Source organism: Musa acuminata, chromosome BXJ2-10 (assembly GCF_036884655.1).
Source record: "Musa acuminata AAA Group cultivar baxijiao chromosome BXJ2-10, Cavendish_Baxijiao_AAA, whole genome shotgun sequence".
Taxonomy (NCBI): domain Eukaryota; kingdom Viridiplantae; phylum Streptophyta; class Magnoliopsida; order Zingiberales; family Musaceae; genus Musa; species Musa acuminata.
The window spans coordinates 1,018,902-1,040,308 of NC_088347.1; the positions used below are offsets into that span (position 1 = coordinate 1,018,902).

At 37.0% G+C, this 21,407-nt stretch overlaps 1 protein-coding gene across 1 annotated transcript in view; it reads right to left on the reverse strand.

The window, feature by feature from the left end:
* Positions 1-361: 361 nt before the first annotated feature.
* The window catches only part of LOC103999711 (uncharacterized), a 48,789-nt gene continuing 27,743 nt past the window's right edge, over positions 362-21,407 (reverse strand). The window contains exons 5-7 of the mRNA XM_009421536.3: positions 3,047-3,165; positions 1,947-2,123; positions 362-1,182 (exon numbers count right to left, since the gene is read on the reverse strand). Of these exons, the coding sequence (XP_009419811.2) occupies positions 451-1,182; positions 1,947-2,123; positions 3,047-3,165 (1,028 nt within the window). The 3' untranslated portion in view covers positions 362-450. The remainder of the gene's footprint in view (positions 1,183-1,946; positions 2,124-3,046; positions 3,166-21,407) is intronic.

The following is a 21,407-nucleotide window of genomic DNA, read 5'->3' on the forward strand; positions in this document are numbered from 1 at the left end:
GAGGGCTTCAGTCCTTTGAGTGCTTGGTCTGCCTCTGGAACTCTATGAGGTAGATGGAGGGCTTCAGTCCTTTGAGTACTTGGTCTGCCTCTGGAACTCTACAACTTGCTTGTTTACTTGTTGAATATCATTTGTGTAACATATAATAGCTTAATGTTAATTACTCTCAGATAGTCAAGCCGAAATAATAGAAGCTTTACCGTTTGCAGTTTTCCCGATAAGCCCAAATAATTGGGAGCATATTCTCCCAAGATATGATTGACTACTACAGCTGATGAACAAGCAGTAGCAGACTTCAGATCCATCAGAAAAATAGCCTCCAATTCACAAATTCCCTTGAAACACTAAATGAAAGGAAGCAACAATAATCAATGGCAGATACCAACACAGTAACCACCAAAGAAATGTAATTTCTCAGCTGTTGCAAAAACATCAATTCTATTGTCCTTTTCATATTAGCGTTTTTCTTTGATCATCATCATCATCTTTGGCAAGCTTTTCGATCAGTAGTTCCATCATCATTTTATACATAGGCATATAATGATCATTTATCATAGTTCTCGAAAGCCTAATCTTACTATACAGATATCTTGGGGATTCATAGATCCCAACATTCTTTTCATCCATTATGACATTCTCCGTTGGATCAGACTCTGAAGTTTGCAACACCACCATATGCATGATTCTCCCGGGAGGGTAAAACTGGTGCGTTTCGAATGCAACTGCTGAAATTTGCTGCTTGTTAGCTTGCAGCACTGCATTTTCCTCATCCATTATTTTTTTTACAGCAGCCACTACATCCTCCTGACCGTCACCAACAGTAGAGTCAGATTGCTCATTGATTTCCTTTTCCAATTGAAACCATAAATCACCATCTGTCAATTGATCAACAGCAGAAGCACCACCAACTTGATCTTGTTGTATTAGCTCCTCTTTCTCTGTTTCCTCATCGTCCGAATCTTTGGAACTATCAAATTGTGGTTCATTCACCATCTCATTGTCGCAATAATCAACACTAATTTTCTCTGAATTTCTTTGTGGTGCAGATGGCAGAATAGGTTCCTTCTCTTTAGTGACTGTACCAATAGCACGATGCCGTGCACCCATGCATGTCCAAGAGGAGAATGATGACTGGCTTCTAGCAACTGCTTGTGCAACATATTGTGCACGTTTAACCATAACCTAGTAAGAACCAAGAAAGTCATAACCTCAATAAAACTGATAGTCTAAGACCCCAACTAATGAAGCAGCATGACACAAAATTTAGTCAGATTATAGCAATTCAAATGGTTTAAATAATGCAAGTGCACAATTGCTCAAGATTGAAAGAAGAAACTGCATGAGGTGGTAAATAATTGATCAGTTTGCTGAAAAGATAGTCCAAGAAATGGAAATGGAAGATCGCGTTTTATGACTGAAAGAGAAAGGAAAATGACTAACAAAACACGTGAATAGATAAGTGATATCAGTAATATTTGTTGATAGACAAGTATGAGAAGTGGACTAAAGCTATCATTCATTAGCAAGCAGGTAACAGATTGTCAAGCATAAACCATAGTTGTAAAAAATGTTGTATCAGAGTTACCAAACTCCCAGACCATACAATTCCAAAGTATGCTGCAACATGCATCAATCAAATCACTATTTCTACACATTCTGTGTAACTTGAGCTCTTATTACCTACTTTCACATATTATAAGATGCTTTACAAGCACAAAACCTAAACTTTCTCTGATATATATATTCATCTACCAGCTCAATGTTTAAGTCAACAGATGACATTTAATTCATACAATCTGAGACGACCATCAAACAGTGATTCCAGTCACAAAGTCTATCTACTTTCCATATTGCATGATAAATATGATTCATCACTATGCTCTTGGAAACTTAAGAAACTATAACTTTCTTATATTATAAAACTGCAGTGTTCATATATATCTTACCTGAGTTTTGCTGGATACAGGCCGAAGTAGAGCACCAGCACCTGCAACCTTAGCCCTTGCACTAGAAATGGATGGCAAATGAGATCCTAGGGCAGATGCGGAGCGATAAATAACATTTAAGATTCTAGTACGCTGTATTTGATCTCTCAAATCATTTAACCATGATGATGCCGTCACCTAAATGAAGTTGACAAAATAAATATATAGTTATAAAATAGAAGATCAGCAGGAATAACATCAGTGGTGCTGGAAAGTCCTCACAGCAAATATTCAAAACAAGTAAATTGCAATGTGTGAACCTTGTACATCAATAGGATGGTTTATCTTGAATCACAGTTTTAACATTAGGTTCCATAATCAGCATTGTTCAAGGACAACTTGATTATCTTGTAACTTGAACATTCATTGGCTTGTCTACATGCAAAAAGAAATTAAATATTTGCATGACATGGTATAGATGTAGACAACTCAAAAACAGTGTTGTGCATGAACTTGATGTGATCAGATTGATTTGTGTCAGGCTTCCTTTCAGGCTAGATAGAGAAAATTTTCACATTACTGTCCAGCCATGTACCTAGCTGCTGGTCACTTTCACTTTCCTGTATCAGCGATGTACAACCGAATGAGTTCTAAAGAACATACCTTAATATTGGTGTTAAACAAATAGATGTAAATATACTAGAAAAGCACATGCCTATACTGGAAAAGACTACGTCAACAAGATCTCATGCTAAAAACTTTTACTTTGCCAAAATATAATACAATTCACATATCAAAAAAGCAACATTTAAAGCAGGTATTCCAACAGAATCTGAAGATACTTTCTAGGATTATGGGAGTAATTAGACATTGCTCAACAACAATCATGTCTGAGACTCGGTACAAATTTGCTAAACTAGATAATAAACCAGTAGATAACAAACCAGTGACAAAAGTATGATTGGTCTAGCAGACTAAACAAATACAAAACGCACATGCCATTTTCATCTTATCATCAAGGCCAGAAATATTATATAATAAATAGAAAAACTATGACTACCTCAGAAAACTAGATCACGACTACTAAACTAGATTCGACTAAATAAAGGACTCGATGATACCTCAGACCGAAGATCATCTATGGAAGCAGTTGAAAATGTTGGAACCAGGTCTGAGCCATTGACAACCATAGTAATGAAGTCCTTGCCAGACTCCGCCAACTCCCATGTCATGCAAGCAGCTGGCATATAAAAAAAAAAAGAATTTAACAATGAAACTGCAATTACTAAGCATAATCTTGTATTATTCTCTGATTTTTCACAGGCCAAAATAAATTTATCATATGTTTATATCTTGACATCAAAGAGTCAGCATGGATCAGCTTGGGAGCTAAAGCTCCAGAGAACAGAGATCCATGGATGCTTCGACAAACATTTTGTATACGATTATCAACACAAAATTTCATTCACCAAAATTCTAGCCAAGATAGATTTAAATCCTAGTATGCTGGTGGGTGAAGATAAGCCAAAGTGTCCAATTGATAAAATTTGTTCCATCAACAAGGTGCAACCACAAAAAAATGCAAAGGTCCTAGCAATTTATTTGTAATAAAAATTATCTTTCACTGGAACCTCTACTTTGAAACAAAGATCATAATATGCAAAAATCATTCATGGTTACTAGCAAAGTGATGAGATGCTCTGTCTAGACCTGAATCGGAACCAAACCAGCATGGCAGTTTGCCAGTTCCAAACTGAACAGGAATCGGCCCTAGGGGGTTCGGTTTCGGTTCCTGGTTTTGGAAAATCGGAACTGATGGTTCCTAAACCGACAGTTCAGGTTTTGGATTGAATTGCTGATTCACAATTTTTTAAAAAAACTAAAAAGGCTCGATCAAACGAGCTTAACCGATCGTTGGGCTGACCATTTGAGCCCAAACAGTCCAACGATCGATTGTTAGGGGCAAATGACTAGTTTGCCCCTCCCAAAGTCATATAATGGTTATTTTCAAGGGTATTTTGATCATTTCATAATTAAAAAAATAAAATAAAATGACAAATTTACCCCTTTCAACAGCTAAATAACTAATTTTGGGGGCATTTTAGGGATGAAAAAACTCTAAAACCTATAAATACCACCTAACCTATCATTCTTCCTTACACATTTGATTAAGCATTCATAAGACTCTCTTTAGCTCTTTTACGCTCTCTTACGCTCTTTGATCACACTCTTTAAGCTCTCTCCCTGATTTTGATGGCAAGCGGAAACCATCACTTCACCGAGAAGAGTTTTGGAAGTTTAACTATAGTAATTCAAGAAATCTAGCACATTATCATCAAGATGAAGGAATTCAATATAGGAGCCAAAGTAAAGGCGAACATCTTGAAGCTTCATTTCAAGAAGGTCCGAAATATCGATGGCTCCTTCCATGTCATCTGCAATTACTACGGCCAGATTTTCAAATTCAACTGAAGTGGATATAGAACCTTTCAGAAGCATCTTCAAAAGAAAGAAAAATCCAATAAAAAAAATCAAACACAAATTTCCAAGTACCCCACTAATCCTACTTTTTATTTTTCCGTTGAAAAAATTTGCAAAGAATTATCTAGATTTATTTCTGTCGAACAATGTTTTTTAGTTTTGGTAAAAAAGAGTCGATTTTATTGATTATTGTCAAAACGTTTAGAATCTCGCTGCCAATGTATTTGTTAGGACTCTAGCTTGGAGAGTCCTAATTGAGAGAGACATTCATGTAAAAATGTTAGGACTCTAGCTAGGAGAGTCCTAATTGAGAGGGACATTCTGTTAGGACTCTAGCTAGGAGAGTCCTAATTGTGAGGGGCATTCATGTAGGAGGTTTTTTCTTAGAGAAGAATTAGGAGTTGTAAGGGAATAGGAGTCTTGAGTAGGAGTTCTATTAGGAGTTGGTTAGAAGTAAGAGTCTTAAGTAGGAGTCCTATTAGGAGTTAGGGTTTAGAAGCCCTATAAATAGCCATGTATTCCTTCTCTTTTCTTAAGCAATAGATGAATCTTTTCTACAGCCTTTGAGCAGCAACTTGGAGGGAGGAACCCCTATAGAGTTCCAAGGAGGCCGATCCCCTAAAGAGATCAACCCCAAGTTTAGAATCTGCAAGGGTTCTAACACCTGGTATCAGAGCAGCGTTCTTGGCGTCTCGCTGCCCTTCCATAGCCATCCATCAACCCTCTACAACTATCCAAAGCAATTCTCACAATTGCTTAAAAGATCATCACCGAATTCCGTCATCATCTCCACCACCACGGATCATCCTTTGATCTCCCCGTGAATTGCAACAGGTTCTGGTTTCCTACCTTACTGCTGCTGCAATTTAGTTATCCTTATTCGAAAATCCAAAAAAAAAAAAAAATCGTTCCTATATTGCTGCATAAACTTTTCGTCACAAAGTTTTCATCTCTACGACGAAAGATACATTGCAGAATTCCAGCCGCATAGCACCATCTGTTTGATCTTGCTACTGTGCTTTTTCTATCCAAATTTCTATGAAATTTTTATGACATCTTTGACACTTCTTAACAGTGGATTTCCCTTTGGTTTCATCAAAAAATTCTCAATATAAACTACTGATCTTTTATGTCCAATATGCTGTACTTGAATTGCAGAATTCAAGCCGCATAGCACCATCTGTTTGATCTTGCTACTGTGCTTTTTCTATCCAAATTTCTACGAAATTTTTATGACATCTTTGACACTTCCTAACAGTAGATTTCCCTTTGGTTTCATCGAAAAATTCTCAATATAAACTACTGATCTTTTATGTCCAATCTGCTGCACTTGAAAATCTATGCTGCAGAAAATTTCAGCTGCATATCGTTGCCTTAACTCATCTATTTGCAATCTTTTTGAATAAAATTTCTTATACACTTTATAGATAATCTTGGCTTCCATCTAAGATTGATCTATTAAGAAATTCATCTCTAAAAACGATTTTATGTTGTTGCAAATTTTCATCGTAACCCGCTGAAATTTTTCGACGATAATTCTGCAATTGCAACTTGCACCAATTTCCTTGCTGTTATACTGCCGAAATTTTCTTGATTAAATTAGATATCCTTGCTGTCATATAAACTGTGATTTTGCTATCAATTCCCTCCTCAATTCTCCCAAGTTTTTGGTGGAAATTACGTCGAGAAACTGTTGTTTCTTCGACGACAATTCTACTCTTACAAGACAGCACATACTTGCTGCAACTTCCACGGATTTCTGTCAAACCTTTGCTACCATCTACCACAGATCCAAAACTTTCATCCACAGCCCTAAAACTCTACTAAACCACACCCTCAAACTGCACCCAAAACAGCCACAAAACAAGCCTAAACCGCAGTCTACATCCACCAATCCACCAACACTTTCGACCATCACTTCTCTCAACCTATACATGCCTTTAACCCAACAGCAAAAGAGAGATCTTAACATCATTGATTTGGGGCCATATACTATGGCATCTAAGGAGGCAATCAATGCTAAATTCGAAGCCTTGGAGACGCGAATGGAGGATAAGATTCGGACGCTCTTTACCGAACTCAGATTGGGCTGACCACTAAGCCCGAAAAAATCATATCAAGGAGAGAGCTTTGCCCAATCACACCAAGCCCGAAGAGATGACTTCCAAGGGAGGAGAGGCTCTATGACCGACCCTAACTATCCATGCATGAGAGTGGACTTCCCTAGATGGGAAGAAGGAGACCCGATTGGTTGGATCTCACGCGCGGAGCGATATTTTTGGTACCACAAAATCGCAGATGCATCTATGGTGAAAATTGCAGCTATACATCTTGAAGGGGATGCTATACAATGGTTTAAACAGTTTGAACATACTTATGGAGTCCTTTCATGGCAACAATTCAAAGAAGGATTGCTGATCCGCTTCAGACCAACCGATTACGAGAATATTGACGAACAACTAGCAAAGATCCGACAAACCTCCACCATTCAGGAGTACCAAACCAGGTTTGAAAGGTTATCTAATCAAAATCATGATTGGTCTAAAAAACAGCTATTGAGGACCTTCATTGAGGGCTTGAAGCCGGAGATCCGAGGAGAAGTTAAAGCGCGACAACCGTACACGCTTATGGCAGCCATCTCTTTTGCACGACATCAAGAGGAGCAATTGAACCATGAAGCTCGGAGGACTAGGGTCGCTCCTCAACTAGTAATATTGAAGCCCTCAGCCCCCCCTACTATCGACCAAGTCCCTGCACCAAAGAGGTTAATAGGAGAAGAGCTTCGGGAGCGATATGCGAAGGGGTTATGTTGGCATTGTGACGAGCCGTGGAGCCGTGAGCATCGCTGTAGTAAAGGAGGACTTCTTATGATTGAACCGATAGAAGAAGAGATCATTGAACATTCAGAAGAGAGCCTTGAACATGAAGAAAAAGATGCAGAAGAAGAGCCACAACCGACCGAAGTTACGGTACATACACTAGCTGGCTACTCAAACCCGCAAACGATGAAAGTTGGAGGCCTTCTCAAACAACAACCGATCACTGTTCTCATCGAGACGGGCAGCACTAATAACTTCCTAAACAGTAAGGTTGCTGTCCATATGAACTTACCTATTGAGAATTGCAGCAGGTTTGTCGTTACGGTTGCCAACGGTCGGATTTTGAAGTGTGATCATAGGTGCCCACAGGTGAAACTGTTGCTGCAGGACCAAGAGATAATTGCAGATTTCTTCCTCCTCCCTCTTGATGATCATGAGGCCATATTCAGAATTAAATGGTTGATGACATTAGGTGATATTTCTTGGAATTTTATACAACTATTTATAAAATTTTACAGTAAGGAGAAACAGGTGATACTGCATGGGAAACGTGAGGGCGACGTAACGACGATTTGCACACAACAAATGGAGAAGGTTTTGCATAAAGCATGCAGCGGCTTTTTGGTACAACTTGAGCAGCAAACTAAGGGAGAGCCAACAGAATTTGAGGATCCAAATCTACTTCCTTTGCTTACTGAATTTTCAAATATATTTGACGAACCGCGCAACCTACCTCTTACCTGTCGGCATGATCATTGTATAATGATTCTTCCAGGCAAATCTTCAGCAAATGCTCAGCCATATCAGTATCCACATCTCCAGAAGGATGAAATAGAAAGGATTATAAAAGAGATGCTCGAAACAGGAGTTATTCGGCCAAGTTGCAACCTCTACTCTTCGCCGATGCTACTTGTACGCAAGAAGGACGGAACAAGGCGAATATGTGTTGATTACCGAGCTCTCAATGGCATAATCATCAAGGACAAAAACTTTATTCCAATAGTAGATGAATTGCTAGATGAAAGGGAGCACAAATCTTTACAAAGCTGGACCTTTGATCCGGGTATCATCAAATACGAGCATGCGAAGAAGACATACGGAAAACCACCTTTTGAACACACAACAACCATGAATTTTTGCTTTCTTCAACAAAAGGTGGAATATCTTGGGCATATCATATCAGAGGAAGGTGTGGCAGTGGACCCCTTCAAAATTGGAGTAATGCAAAACTGGCCGACCTTGAGAAACATAAAATTGCTACATGGCTTTTTGGGTTTAACAGGCTACTACCGCAAGTTCGTGAAAAACTATGGAAAGATCAGTGCACCACTTACTTCCTTACTAGAAAAAGATGTCTTCCAATGGTTGGACAGAGCCTCCGCTGCCTTCGACAAACTTAAGGCAGCCATGACGACGACGCCGGTGCTAACACTACCAGATTTCAACCGACCCTTCATTATTGAGGCCGACACATCTGGAGTCAGAATTGGAGTCATTCTCATGCAAGATGGTCGACAACTCGCATACACTAGCAAGGCATTATCTCCCTCCGATCAAAATATGTCAACATATGATAAGGAGATGCTCGCCATTGTGCGCGCAGCAACGAGGTGGAGATTGTACTTGATCAGGCGATACTTTCAAATCAAGACCGACCATAAAAGCCTAAAATATCTCTTGGAGCAGAAGATATCTTCTCCCGAGCAGCAAAAATGGGTAACAAAACTTCTTGGATTTGATTTTGAAATAACTTACAAAAAGGGGAAAGAGAATGTTCTTGCAGATGCGCTTTCGCAGCTACCCGAGCAAGTTGAAGTTTCGATCGTTTCACTTCCGACCAGCGACTTCCTTGAGGATATTAAGATGGAATGACAGGAAGATTCAGATACTAGTAAGATTATAAAAAAAATTGGAGGAAGCACCAAGCCCCATGGCTCATTACAATTGGGACTCAAAAGAATTACACTATAAGGGACGATTGTGCTTGTGACAAATTCTACTTGCATCTTCAATAGCAGATTTTGGACAAAGTTATTATATATGCAGGGTACTAAATTGAAAAGGAGTACGACATATCACCCACAAACCAACAGCCAACCGGAAGTTTTAAACAGGTGCTTGGAGACAGCCCAAAGCCACCCACCAAATATGACTACCCAAAGAGAACTCGAGACCCAGCCAAGTGCCATTATTGATCGACGGATCGTGACTCGACGACGACGACCACTAATGAAGTGCTAATACAGTGGGCGAACCTACCAAAAGAAGATGCCACTTGGGAGAACTATGACGACTTGAAGATCAAATTCCCAGAATTCATGAATCATCAGCCTCGAGGACAAGGCTGATTTGAAGAGGGCGGGTCTGTTAGGACTCTAGCTTGGAGAGTCCTAATTGAGAGGGATATTCATGTAAAAATGTTAGGACTCTAGCTAGGAGAGTCCTAATTGAGAGGGACATTCTGTTAGGACTCTAGCTAGGAGAGTCCTAATTGTGAGGGGCATTCATGTAGAAGGTTTTTTCTTAGAGAAGAATTAGGAGTTGTAAGGGAATAGGAGTCTTGAGTAGGAGTTCTATTAGGAGTTGGTTAGAAGTAAGAGTCTTAAGTAGGAGTCCTATTAGGAGTTCGGGTTTAGAAGCCCTATAAATAGCCATGTATTCCTTCTCTTTTCTTAAGCAATAGATGAATCTTTTCTACAGCCTTTGAGCAGCAACTTGGAGGGAGGAACCCCTATAGAGTTCCAAGGAGGCCGATCCCCTAAAGAGATCAACCCCAAGTTTAGAATCTGCAAGGGTTCTAACAGTATTCCTCGAACTACTCTTACCCACGTTGTATATAATCTTTTTAAAAAAGGAAAAAGAGTTTTACAAAAGTTATTTTGAGCTTTTGACAGTCGTGTTTCTATTTATTCTGATATTTGGAGTAACAAATACACTCCTCTAGGGGTACCACTTATTATTGGATTGATAATCAATTGGATCATGCAAAAATGAATTATTGCTTTTAGAGTTTTTGATGAACGACATACTACCGATATCATCTATAAAATGATAAAAACTATTTTAGAATGAATTTTTTTTTTAATTGGTTTTGACAATGCATTTGCAAATACCGCTTGTATTCCTGAACTAGAAGAAGTGTAACAACCAACTTTTGGTGGTGTTTTTCCTATATTAGGTGTTCTTGCCGTGTTTTACATTTATGTGTACAATATATGATGTCTTGAAAATTTTCTTTCTCCAATTAAGCAAGCAATTTCATACTTGTGAGGTCATCCACAAATAATAAGAGTGGGCTAGATTTTGCAAATTAAATGGAAAAAGACCCAAAAGATTTCCTAAGGACGTTCGTACCCGATTTAATTCTACCTATGAATTCTTTTAATGAATATTTTTTAATATAAAGAATTATTATGTACTTTTATTGCAAATAATGTTAGACAATTTATATCCACAACAATGACAAGTTTGTGTCAAAATTTTACTTATACTTTATGTGGTTTTTATTATCCTACTGCTTATATATTTTTAATTGTTTGTTTTATATGCAGTGCCCGAGATTCACACACACTAATTACAAATAGCAAGCCAATAAAAGTACAAATAATATATATATGTTACCCTCACTTCATAATATAATTTGTGATACCTATACTTAATAAATATAATAAATGATATGCTCATATTTTCAACCTTTAAGATTGAAGTACATGCTTTCCAAAAATATCATTCTCAGTATTCTATATAATGTTAGCTAAGCATGCATAAGCTTTAATGTTTACGTTAAGTATAGTGCAAGAAGCCAAAGTGTGCTAGCGAACTTGAATATGAGGTTCAATTATGGTAATAAGCGTACATATAGTGACTAGAAGTGACGATTGAATTGTAATCGATGTTAAGTGAATCTTAAGACCTGAATAAGTTTTAACCAAGGATTGAAATATAGTACCATACCGGAGTTTCGACATTCGCTCGATACAGTACGGTACTGTATACCGAGCGGTATACCGTTTGGTATGCCGAAGCGACGTTGCCTCTCTTCTCCCCAAGTGGGGCGACGTCGCCTCTATATATATATATATATATATATATATATATATATATATATATAAGTAAAAAAAATCATATATATATTTATATTTATATATAAAAGTAAAAACATTGATAATGTTGTCGAGGCGACGTGACGTCGCCTTTTTCGGCAACACTACCGAGGCGATGCGACGTCGCTTTTTCTCGCTTAGGGAGAAAGAGGCGACGTTGTATATTTATATTATATTATATTATATATATATATATATATATATATAATACTGCTCGATAGTGGGCGTTCCGTGTACCGATCTGCTAACGGACCGGTACATACCGCCCAATACGAGCGGTATTATTCGAAATTGTAATCCTTAGTTTTAACATAATTAAAATAAGAAAGTTTAGGTTTTAAACCTCATGTATATGGAGGATCATAAGCTACTTACTCATGGATGATGTAATGAAAAATCAAATACGGATGCAAAACAAAGAGAAGTGTTGCACTATATGTTGAGATATTTAAGTGAGATTGAAGGATAAGTTTAGATCAAAAATGTTATATTTGTCCAAACCAAATTAAACTCAATTAGAATTGTTGTAACATTAAAATTATATTACTAAAAAAAATAAGAAAATAAACAAAAAGTTAAACTTAAAATGAGGCCTAATGGGATTAAACCATAGACCTCAAGGCAACCTCCTAAGCACCTCTACATTAATGTTGGCCTCATCCTCTTTACCGAGCTAATAACCCACAATCCTTCCTCTCCTTCTTCAGCCATTCTCTCCTCTTCTCTTAGGGAGGCCAAGAAACTCCAGCTCTAAGGAAGATTAAGGTAAGAAAAACTCAACTCTTCCCTTGTCCTAGGGTTTCAGTTTTACAGATTATATGCTGATATTTCTAGCTGCTTTTGAGTAACCTAGACTTCAAATTTATCTGTGATGTTTGGATATGTTTTGGATGATTCTCTTATGGTTCTAAGGCCACTAATATGACCTTAATCTAAGATCGATGCATAAAGTTATTATGGTCCCAATCTATGGTACTCAGAATCCTCTGTTCTCTAAGAAGAGATTCTATTCAAACTAAATTAACCCCCTTAAGGATATGATTAGGATCTAGCCTTTTGATATGTTTTAAAAAATTCTCTTTTCTGTGAGATTTGGAATCGAGTTAATACCACCTCTATACACTAAAACATGAGGTTTATAAGTTCAGACAGTCCGAACACAATTTCAGCAGAGTAAAATAGGTGTTGGTATTTGAATTAGAAGGGTAGTTTAAACTCCAAATGATTTGGTTTTAAATTGAATTTTGGTGTGTACTTAGTTTTATATGTTCTTTAGTTTTCTACAAAATTTCATGATAATTCAAGATCATTTGATCAGCTAGAATAGTAAAGTAAAATTTCTCCAGAGAATTGTGCGATGGTTTGATTGATGCTAGCTAGTTCATTTGATTATAGAGTGACTTGTTAGAAAATTTGGTGATGGAATCTATATAAATTTTTAGGTTAAGTATAGCATATTTTGTGAGGGATTTTATCAAATTTTTCTATCGATTATTGCAATGAATTGTTATAAATCGATAATTCAAAAGGTAAGGTTCTTAATTAACGTATCTCATGACCATATGCTGCCAATTTGATAGGTGTATCACTCCCTAGCACACTCAATCGTTAAGGAACGTAATCTTTCCTTAACATATTTATTTTTAAGTTCAATTAGATAACTATAAATTCAATTGACTACAAAATAGTGATCGTATAAATTATCATATCCATAATATATTTTGGAAAACATGTTTCGACTGATATGATCGTCATGAGCTAAATGTAAATATATATATTTTGTAAACATAAAAATATATTAATTACAATAAGAATGTCTTATATGCATGGATATCTGATGACGTGCAATGTGGGAGCGCACGTGTATTCTATGACATATGGTGTGAGAGTGCACAGATATGTTACGACATGCAATGTACGTATGTGTTATCAGATGCGGTGTAGGAGTGTATATATATATTATGACGTGGTGTGGGAATGCACGTATATATGATGGCATGCAGCGTGGGAGTGCACGTATATATAATGATATAGGGCGTAGAAGTTAAGGAATTTGGTACATTTCCTATACGTGCATATAAATATTCTGAATTATTTCGACATAGAATTTTACCTCTTTATTTTGCATATGTTATGTTCTAGGGTTATGCTTACGAAAAAAGTCATAGGATGAGGTGTTTATTGTTAAGTATCTTATGACGATGATTTTAAAATATGATATACATGACATGATGCATGCTCACTTGAATAAAACCATAAAGGCTTATACTTATTAAGTGATTACTCACTATAGATCATATTTTGTAAGTAAGGATACAAGTACTCCACCCAAGTGATTCGAAAGAGAAGTGAGCACGTGTAAGCCCATGCCAACGCAGATATGGACGTTGACCTATGGGCATTTAATGTGTATAAATTTTAGACATGTTATGTTTGGGTTTTCTTTCAGTTAGATGTTATAATTATGTCCAGGTGTCAAAAACATTATGTATTAGGGGAAACCCTATCAATTTTTAGTAAGTTAGCATATTTTAATTTTTAGATTACCTACTTTCCGTTGCATTAGTATCGATAGCAGCAATGAAAAATTAAAATGTGACATCCTACTTTAGTCATACATAGTTAGCACTAATGCCTCGAGGGTAAATCAATTTCTATAAGGACTCGGAGTAGAAATTTATCAGGATGTAAAGATGATGATGAATGCCGTAGATATTCTTTATTCCCTAGTAGTAGAAAAGGCATTAGAGGCAACGGAGGTTGAATAAAGAATTCTCCAAGCCTAACAGATGCGTCGCAGCCAAGATATGCCAAGGAAGGGTAGGCCCCCACAATAGATTTTTGGCAACAAAAGAAAATGGCACCTAGGTCAAGGACAACAATAGAGGCAACCCAAATGCCCTACAAAAGGAAAAGTAGGCCAAACCAGGGTCTGCCATACTGCTCGATACGGGCGGTACGTACCGGTCCGACAGGTTTTCGGTACACAGACCGACTGTTACCGTTCCGAGTACTGTAGCACTGTAGCAGTACTGTAGCACTGCTACAGTACGCGGTACACCTGGGTGTACCGCTCGGTATACCGTACCGTACCGGTACCGAGCCCAGGTCGAAATACCGGTACGGTACGGTATTGTGAACCTTGGGCCAAACGTCTTAATCTTCTCAACTAGTTCAAGCATAAAGACCCACTTGCCCTGAATGTGAGAAGCATCATATAGGGGAATATTTTAAAGGTAAAGGGCTATGTTCTCGATGTAGAAAGCCAGGACATTTAGTAAGGAACTGCATAACAATTTCATCATAATAGAGAAGAGTACTAGACAAAGTCTTTGTGATGACCAAGAAAGAAGTAGAGGCTAACTTATCAATAATCTCAAGTGAGATTTTTATTTATGACATTTCCTTACATGTATTAATTGATTCTGGCGCCACACATTCTTTTGCATCACTAGCTTGTGTGAAGAAACTAGACAAACCATCTAAAACACTAAATGTGATATATTGCATAGTTGTCCATCAAGGGATATAATGTATTCAGGTCAGGGATTGGGATCATGTCCAATTCAGATTCCCAACAAAGAATTAATTGCAAACCTGATAATATTGAACATACAAGATTTTAATGTTATACTGGGCATGGACTAGTTGTCCAAGCATCATGCTTTCATTGATCGCAATACGAAGATGGTAGTATTTCAACCTCCAGGTTCAGTAAAGTTTGTATTTGCTAGTTTTAAAGAAAAGACATCAATCCCTTTTATCTCGACAATGAAAGCAAGGAGACTTTTAAATGGTGGTTGCATAGGATATCTAGCAAATGTGATTAACACTGGGGCGGAACCGAAGTTCAAGCCAAAGGATATGCCAGTTGTGAGCGAATTCCTTCAGGTGTTTCCAAAGGATCTCCTTGGATTGCAGAGATTGAATTCGTCATAGACTTAATGCCAAGCACTGAACCTATTTCCAAAGCACCTTATAGACTTGCTCCAATAGAACTGAAGGAATTAAATATGCAATTACAGGAGCTCCTTAATAAAGGGTTCATTCGCCTTAGCTTTTCACCATGGGGAGCACTAATCCTATTTATAAAGAAAGGATGGGACGATGCGATTGTACATAGACTATTAGGAGTTGAATAAAGTAACTATTGAGAAAAAATACGCACTCCTCAAAATTTATGATTTGTTAGATCAATTGCAAGGTGCATCAATGTTTTCCAAAATTGATTTGAGATCAGGGTATCATCAATTGAAAATCAAAGACATTCTCAAGATAGCCTTTAGGACTAGATATAAGCACCTTAAATTTCTTATAATATCATTTGGTTTAACTAATACATTAATAACTTTATGGACTTAATGAAAAGGGTATTCAGGGAGCATCCAAACAAATTTTTGATTATTTTTATTGATGATATTTTGATATATTCACACTCTAAGGAGAAACATGCAAAACATTTAAGAATAACTTTGAGTACCTTTAAGGAAAACCAATTATATACAAAGTTTAAGAAGTATGAATTTTGGCTAGAGAAGATAATATTCCTTAAGCATAATGTATCCAATAAAGGGATATCGATGGATCCAGCTAAGGTAGAAGCAATTAGTAACTAACCCAGGTCGACAATTGTAATGGAGGTAAGGAGTTTTCTTGAGATGGTAGGTTATTATCGATGTTTTGTAGAAGGATTCACAAAGATGGCATCACCTCTCACCCAACGGACAAGAATAAATATTAAACTTAAATGGACTGATGTTTGTGAAAATAATTTTCAAGAACTTAAAAGGAGATTGATTTCAACCTCAATTCTTGTTGTACCATCAAAGATAGGAAGATTTATAGTGTATAGTGATGCATCCAAAAATGATCTAGGATGTGTTTTGGTGCAGAATGATAGAGTCATAACTTATACCTCAAGACAACTAAAACATTATAAGAACTATCTAACCCATGATATAGAATTGGCAGCAGTGGCGTTTGCCCTAAAAATTTGATGACATTATCTTTATGGTGAGAAATACGAAATATACACTAATCATAATAGTTTGAGATATTTCTTTATTCAAAAGGATCTAAAAACGAGGCAGAGGAGATGGTTAAAGTTAGCAAAAAATTATGATTGTGTGATCAATTATCATCCTAGGAAAGCAAATGTAATTGCAGATGCATTGAGCAAAAAGTCAACCAATTTAGCTACTTTATCGACGGTTCAAAGACTTCTCTATATAGAATTGCAAAAATTTGAATATGAGATGATCCTTAAAATTTTAATTAGGAGATTAGCAACTCCGTCACTGCAGCTCAGTGATTTAAAAAGCGTTCGGCGCCAAAGTCCCAAAACGCCCGAGGCGCTAGGTGATACTCGAGTAAGCAAGGCGCTCTAAAATATTAAAATAAAAAATATATAATATATTTAAAAATATAATTTATTTAAATAAAAATATAATATTAAATTCAAAATATACTATTAACAATATATTACATAAGATAGAAGAGGAGAAAAAAATATTCTCTAAAATATTAAAATATAAAAATAAATAATATAATTAAAAATATAATTATTTAAATTAAAATATAATATTAAATTAAAAATATACTGTTAGTAGTATATTACTTAAAGGGGAGGGAGAAAAAATTATTAACAAAGAGAAATAGCAACAGCAACGATTTAATATATTGTTAATAGCAAGGTTCGCAATACCGTACCGTACTGGAGTTTCGATCTGGGCTCGGTACCGGTACGGTACGGTATACCGCTCGGTACACCGAGCGGTATATTCAGGCGTGCCGAGCACTGTAGCAGTTCTACAGTACTGCTACAGTGTCGGAACGGTTAACATATGGTCCGTGTACCGAAAGTCTGTCGGACCGGTACGTACCGGGCGGTACGGACCGGTACTGCAAACCATGTTTAATAGTATATTACATAAAGTTAGAGGGGGGAGAAAAAAATGTTAATAGTAACAGAGATAGCAGCAGTGCTACGAACGACACCAACGGTAGCGACGGAAGCTGCGGACAGTAGCAGTGACAGCGGTGAAAGTTGCGGATAGCAACAGTTACAACGACAGAAGATGCGGACAGCAGCAGCAACAACGACGAAAGCTACGGATAGCAGCAGTGACAATGGCGAAAGCTGCGGACAATACCAGCGGCAACGACGGAAGCTCCAAAGGGTGTCCGTCGGTGGCGAAGGAACCTGTGGTCCTCTCCCTCGATAGTGGAAGTTCGCAACAGCAGAAGGAAGATATGGGGGCCGTCGGACTCGTCCGTCGACAATAGAGGAAGGCTTGGTCCGCTGTGTCTGCAACGAAGGCAGAAGGAACGCTAGGGTTCCTCGAGGTCGCGCAGGCGTGAAGCGTGGTTTTGAGGTAAGAAACTACAAACTGAACCAGCCTTAAACCGGTTCGGTTTACCTAATAGAGTCGAGCGCTCGCCCGAAGCGCCCAGCACTTGCGTTCGGGCGAGCGCCCAAGCGATGCCTCATTGAAGCATGCTGCTTGGTGCACACACGAGCGCTTAGGCGAGTGCCTATTTAAATAACTACTACAGCCAACCCTTTTGGGAAAAATTAAAGAGTTACAAGTTAACAACCTTTATTTGAACCGATTGAAGTATGATATTAAGATAGAAAAAAGAAAATATTTTCACATTGATGAAGGGGTAATCAGATTTCGGGATAGATTATGTGTACTAGAGGAGCTTGGACTAAAGCAAGAAATTTTAACAAAGCACATTCATCTCTATACTCGGTGCACCCTACAACAACCAAGATGTACAGGAATATAAAAAAGCACTACTGGTGGCCAAGAATAAAGAGAGATGTGATCCAATTTGTTGAGAAATATCTTACGTCAACAAATTAAAATCAAACATCAGATGCCAGTAGGTGCCTTGAGACTATTGCAAATACCCTAATGAAAATGTGAAAAGGTCAGTATGGATTTTGTCATGGGTTTGCCAAGACCAACAAGAGACATTATGGAATTTGGGTCATTATAGATAGATTAACCAAGACAACCTACTCCGTTAACTATTAGATGGATCAATATGCTCAATTATATACCCAAGAGATAATTAGACTCCATAATGTGTTGGTGTCCATTATGTTAGATAAAGACTCTAGATTCACATCAGGATTTACTAAGAGGATATACTAAGAGCTTGTGTCATGGACTTTAAAGGATCATTGAACAAATATTTACCTTTAATAGAGTTTGCCTACAATAACAGTTACTAGACAACCATTGGGATGACACCATTTAAAGCACTATATGACAAAAAGTGCAAATCACCTGTTCATTAGGATAAGATGGGTGAAAGAAAATATTTGAGATTAGATTTGGTGAGAGAAACAACAAAAGTAGTAAACAAGATTCGCCAAAAGATGAAGGTAGCACAAAGCAGACAGAAATGTTATGCCGATAACAAGAGACCTTTGAAATTTAAAATAAATGATAAAGTATTCTTAAAGAGTCATGAGGTTTGGGAAGAAATGCAAGCTAAGTCCTCAATATATAGGACCATATGAAATTCTTGATAAAATTGGTGATGTGGCTTACAAACTAGCCTTACCTCCTGCATTAGCAAAGGAGCATAATATATTCCAAATATCAATGTTAAGGAAGTCCATTTTAGATCCTTCACATGTCCTAGAAGAACAACTAATATATTTGGGTGAAAATTTAATGTACAAATTCTTGATAGTAAGGATAAAGAACTTTATAATAAGGATTATAATTTCGAATAATATCGCCCGTACCGAGCGGTACGTACCAGTCCGTCAGTTGACCGTTATACGGATCGCCCGTTACCGGATGAAATATATATATATATATATATATAAACGAGGCGACGTCGCCTTTTTCGACGACGTCACTAAGGCGATGTGACATCACCTTTTATAAATAAATAAATAAATAAATAAATAAATATATATATATATATATATATATATATATATATACTGAGCGGTATACAGTATCGTACCGTACCGAGCGAATATCAAAACTCTTGTACAGTACAATATTTCAATCCTTGCTTTATAATAAGAAGATTAATTTAGTCAAAGTGCTATAGAGGAATCAGGCAATGGATGATTTACTTGGGAAAGGGAAGAAGAGATATGCGAGAAATATCCAGCGCTATTTAGGTACGAAATTTTACGGACAAAATTTTTATTAGGAGGGGAGGATTGTAGTGCCCGAGTCTCACACATACTAAATTACAACTAGTATGCCAATAGAAGCACAAATAATATGTATATGTACCCTCACTTCATGATATGATTTGTGATGTCTATGCTTCATAAATATGATAAATAATATGCTCATATTTTTTACTTTTAAGATTGAAGTACATACTCTCCAAAAATATCATTCTCAGTGTTCTATGAAATGTTGGCTAAGCATACATAAGCTTTAATGTTTACTATAAGCATAGTGCAAGAAGCCAAAGTGTGCTAGTGGACTTGAATATGAGGTTAAGTTATGGTAATAAGCGTAAATATAATGCCTAGAAGCAAGGATTGAAATTTCATACCATATCAAAATTTTGAGACTTATTCGATACGGTACGATACTGTATACCGAGCGGTATATTTCGATATACCGCTTGGTATATATATATATATATATATATATATATATATATATATATATTACATATATTTTGGTAAACCTCTCAGTTTACCTCTATGCGAGGCAACGCCGCCTCTCTTCTCGAGCGACGTCGCAAATAAAAAAAAATTACGATGTCGTAGATTAAAAAAAAAATTACGACATCGCCTCCCTTCTCGAGTGGCGTCGCCAAGGAGACATCACCTAAGAAGTGAAGAAAAAAAAATCTTCGCCTTTCTTCGTCCCACGATGCTGATGCCTCTTCTTCGGCACACGGATGAGAAGTCGTCGACAAACGAGGAGAAGAGTAATCTCCAAGTTCTCCCTTTTTTTTCTTATTTCTTTCTTCCCCTTCTCCCTCTTCTTTCTTCTCCCTCGGTCACTGTCGACGATAACGCCTCAATCGACAGTACCGCTTGGTAGCAGGCGGTCTGTGTACCAGTCTGCTGACAGAGTAGCGAGTGGTATCATTCGGTATTGTAGACCTTGCCTAGAAGTGACGATTGAATTGTAATCGACCTTAAGAAAAAGGTCAAAAATATTAAGTATATGGAGGATCATAAGCTACTTAGTCATGGATTGAGTAATGAAAAATTAAATGGGAGTGCAAATCAAAAAGGAATGTTGCACTAAATATTGAGATACTTAAGTGAGATTGAAGGATGAGTATAGATCAAAATTTTCATCTTTGTCAAAGCCAAATTAAACTCAATTAAAGTTGTTGCAACATTAAAATTATACTAGTAAAAGAAGAAAAGAAAAGAAAAAATTGAAATGAGACTTAATAAGATGGAACCCTAGACCTCAAGGCAACCTCTTAAGCATCGCTACCTTAATTTTGGCCTTATCCTCTTTACCCAATTGAAACCTATGATCCTTTCTCTCCTTCTTTAACTATTCTCTCAGGGAGGCTACAAAACCCAACTCTTAAGGAAGATTAGGGTAAGAAAAACTCAACTCTTCCCTTGCTATACATAGGGTTTCAATTTTACATATTATAGGCTGATTTTTCTAACTACTTTTAAGTAACCTAGACTTTAAATTTATTTTTGGTATTTTTAGATATGTTTTGGATAATTCTCTTATGGTTCTAAGGCCACTAGTATGACCTTAATCTAAGATCGATGCATAAAGTTATTATAGTCCCAATCTAAGGTACTCAAAATCCCTTGTTTTCTAGGAAGGGGTTCTATTCGAGCTGAATTAATCCCCTAAGGAATATGATTAGGCTCTAACTTTTTGATATGTTTTAAAAGATTCCCTTAGGGTTCTGTGAGATTTGGAATTAAGTAAATACCACCTCTGTACACCAAGATATGAGGTTTATAAATTCAGACAGTCCCAACATAGTTTCAGCAAAACAAAATAGGTGTTAATAATTGAATTAGGAGGGTAGTTAGACCTCTAAATGATTTGATTTTAAGCTGAATTTTGGTATGTCCTTAGTTTTATATGTTT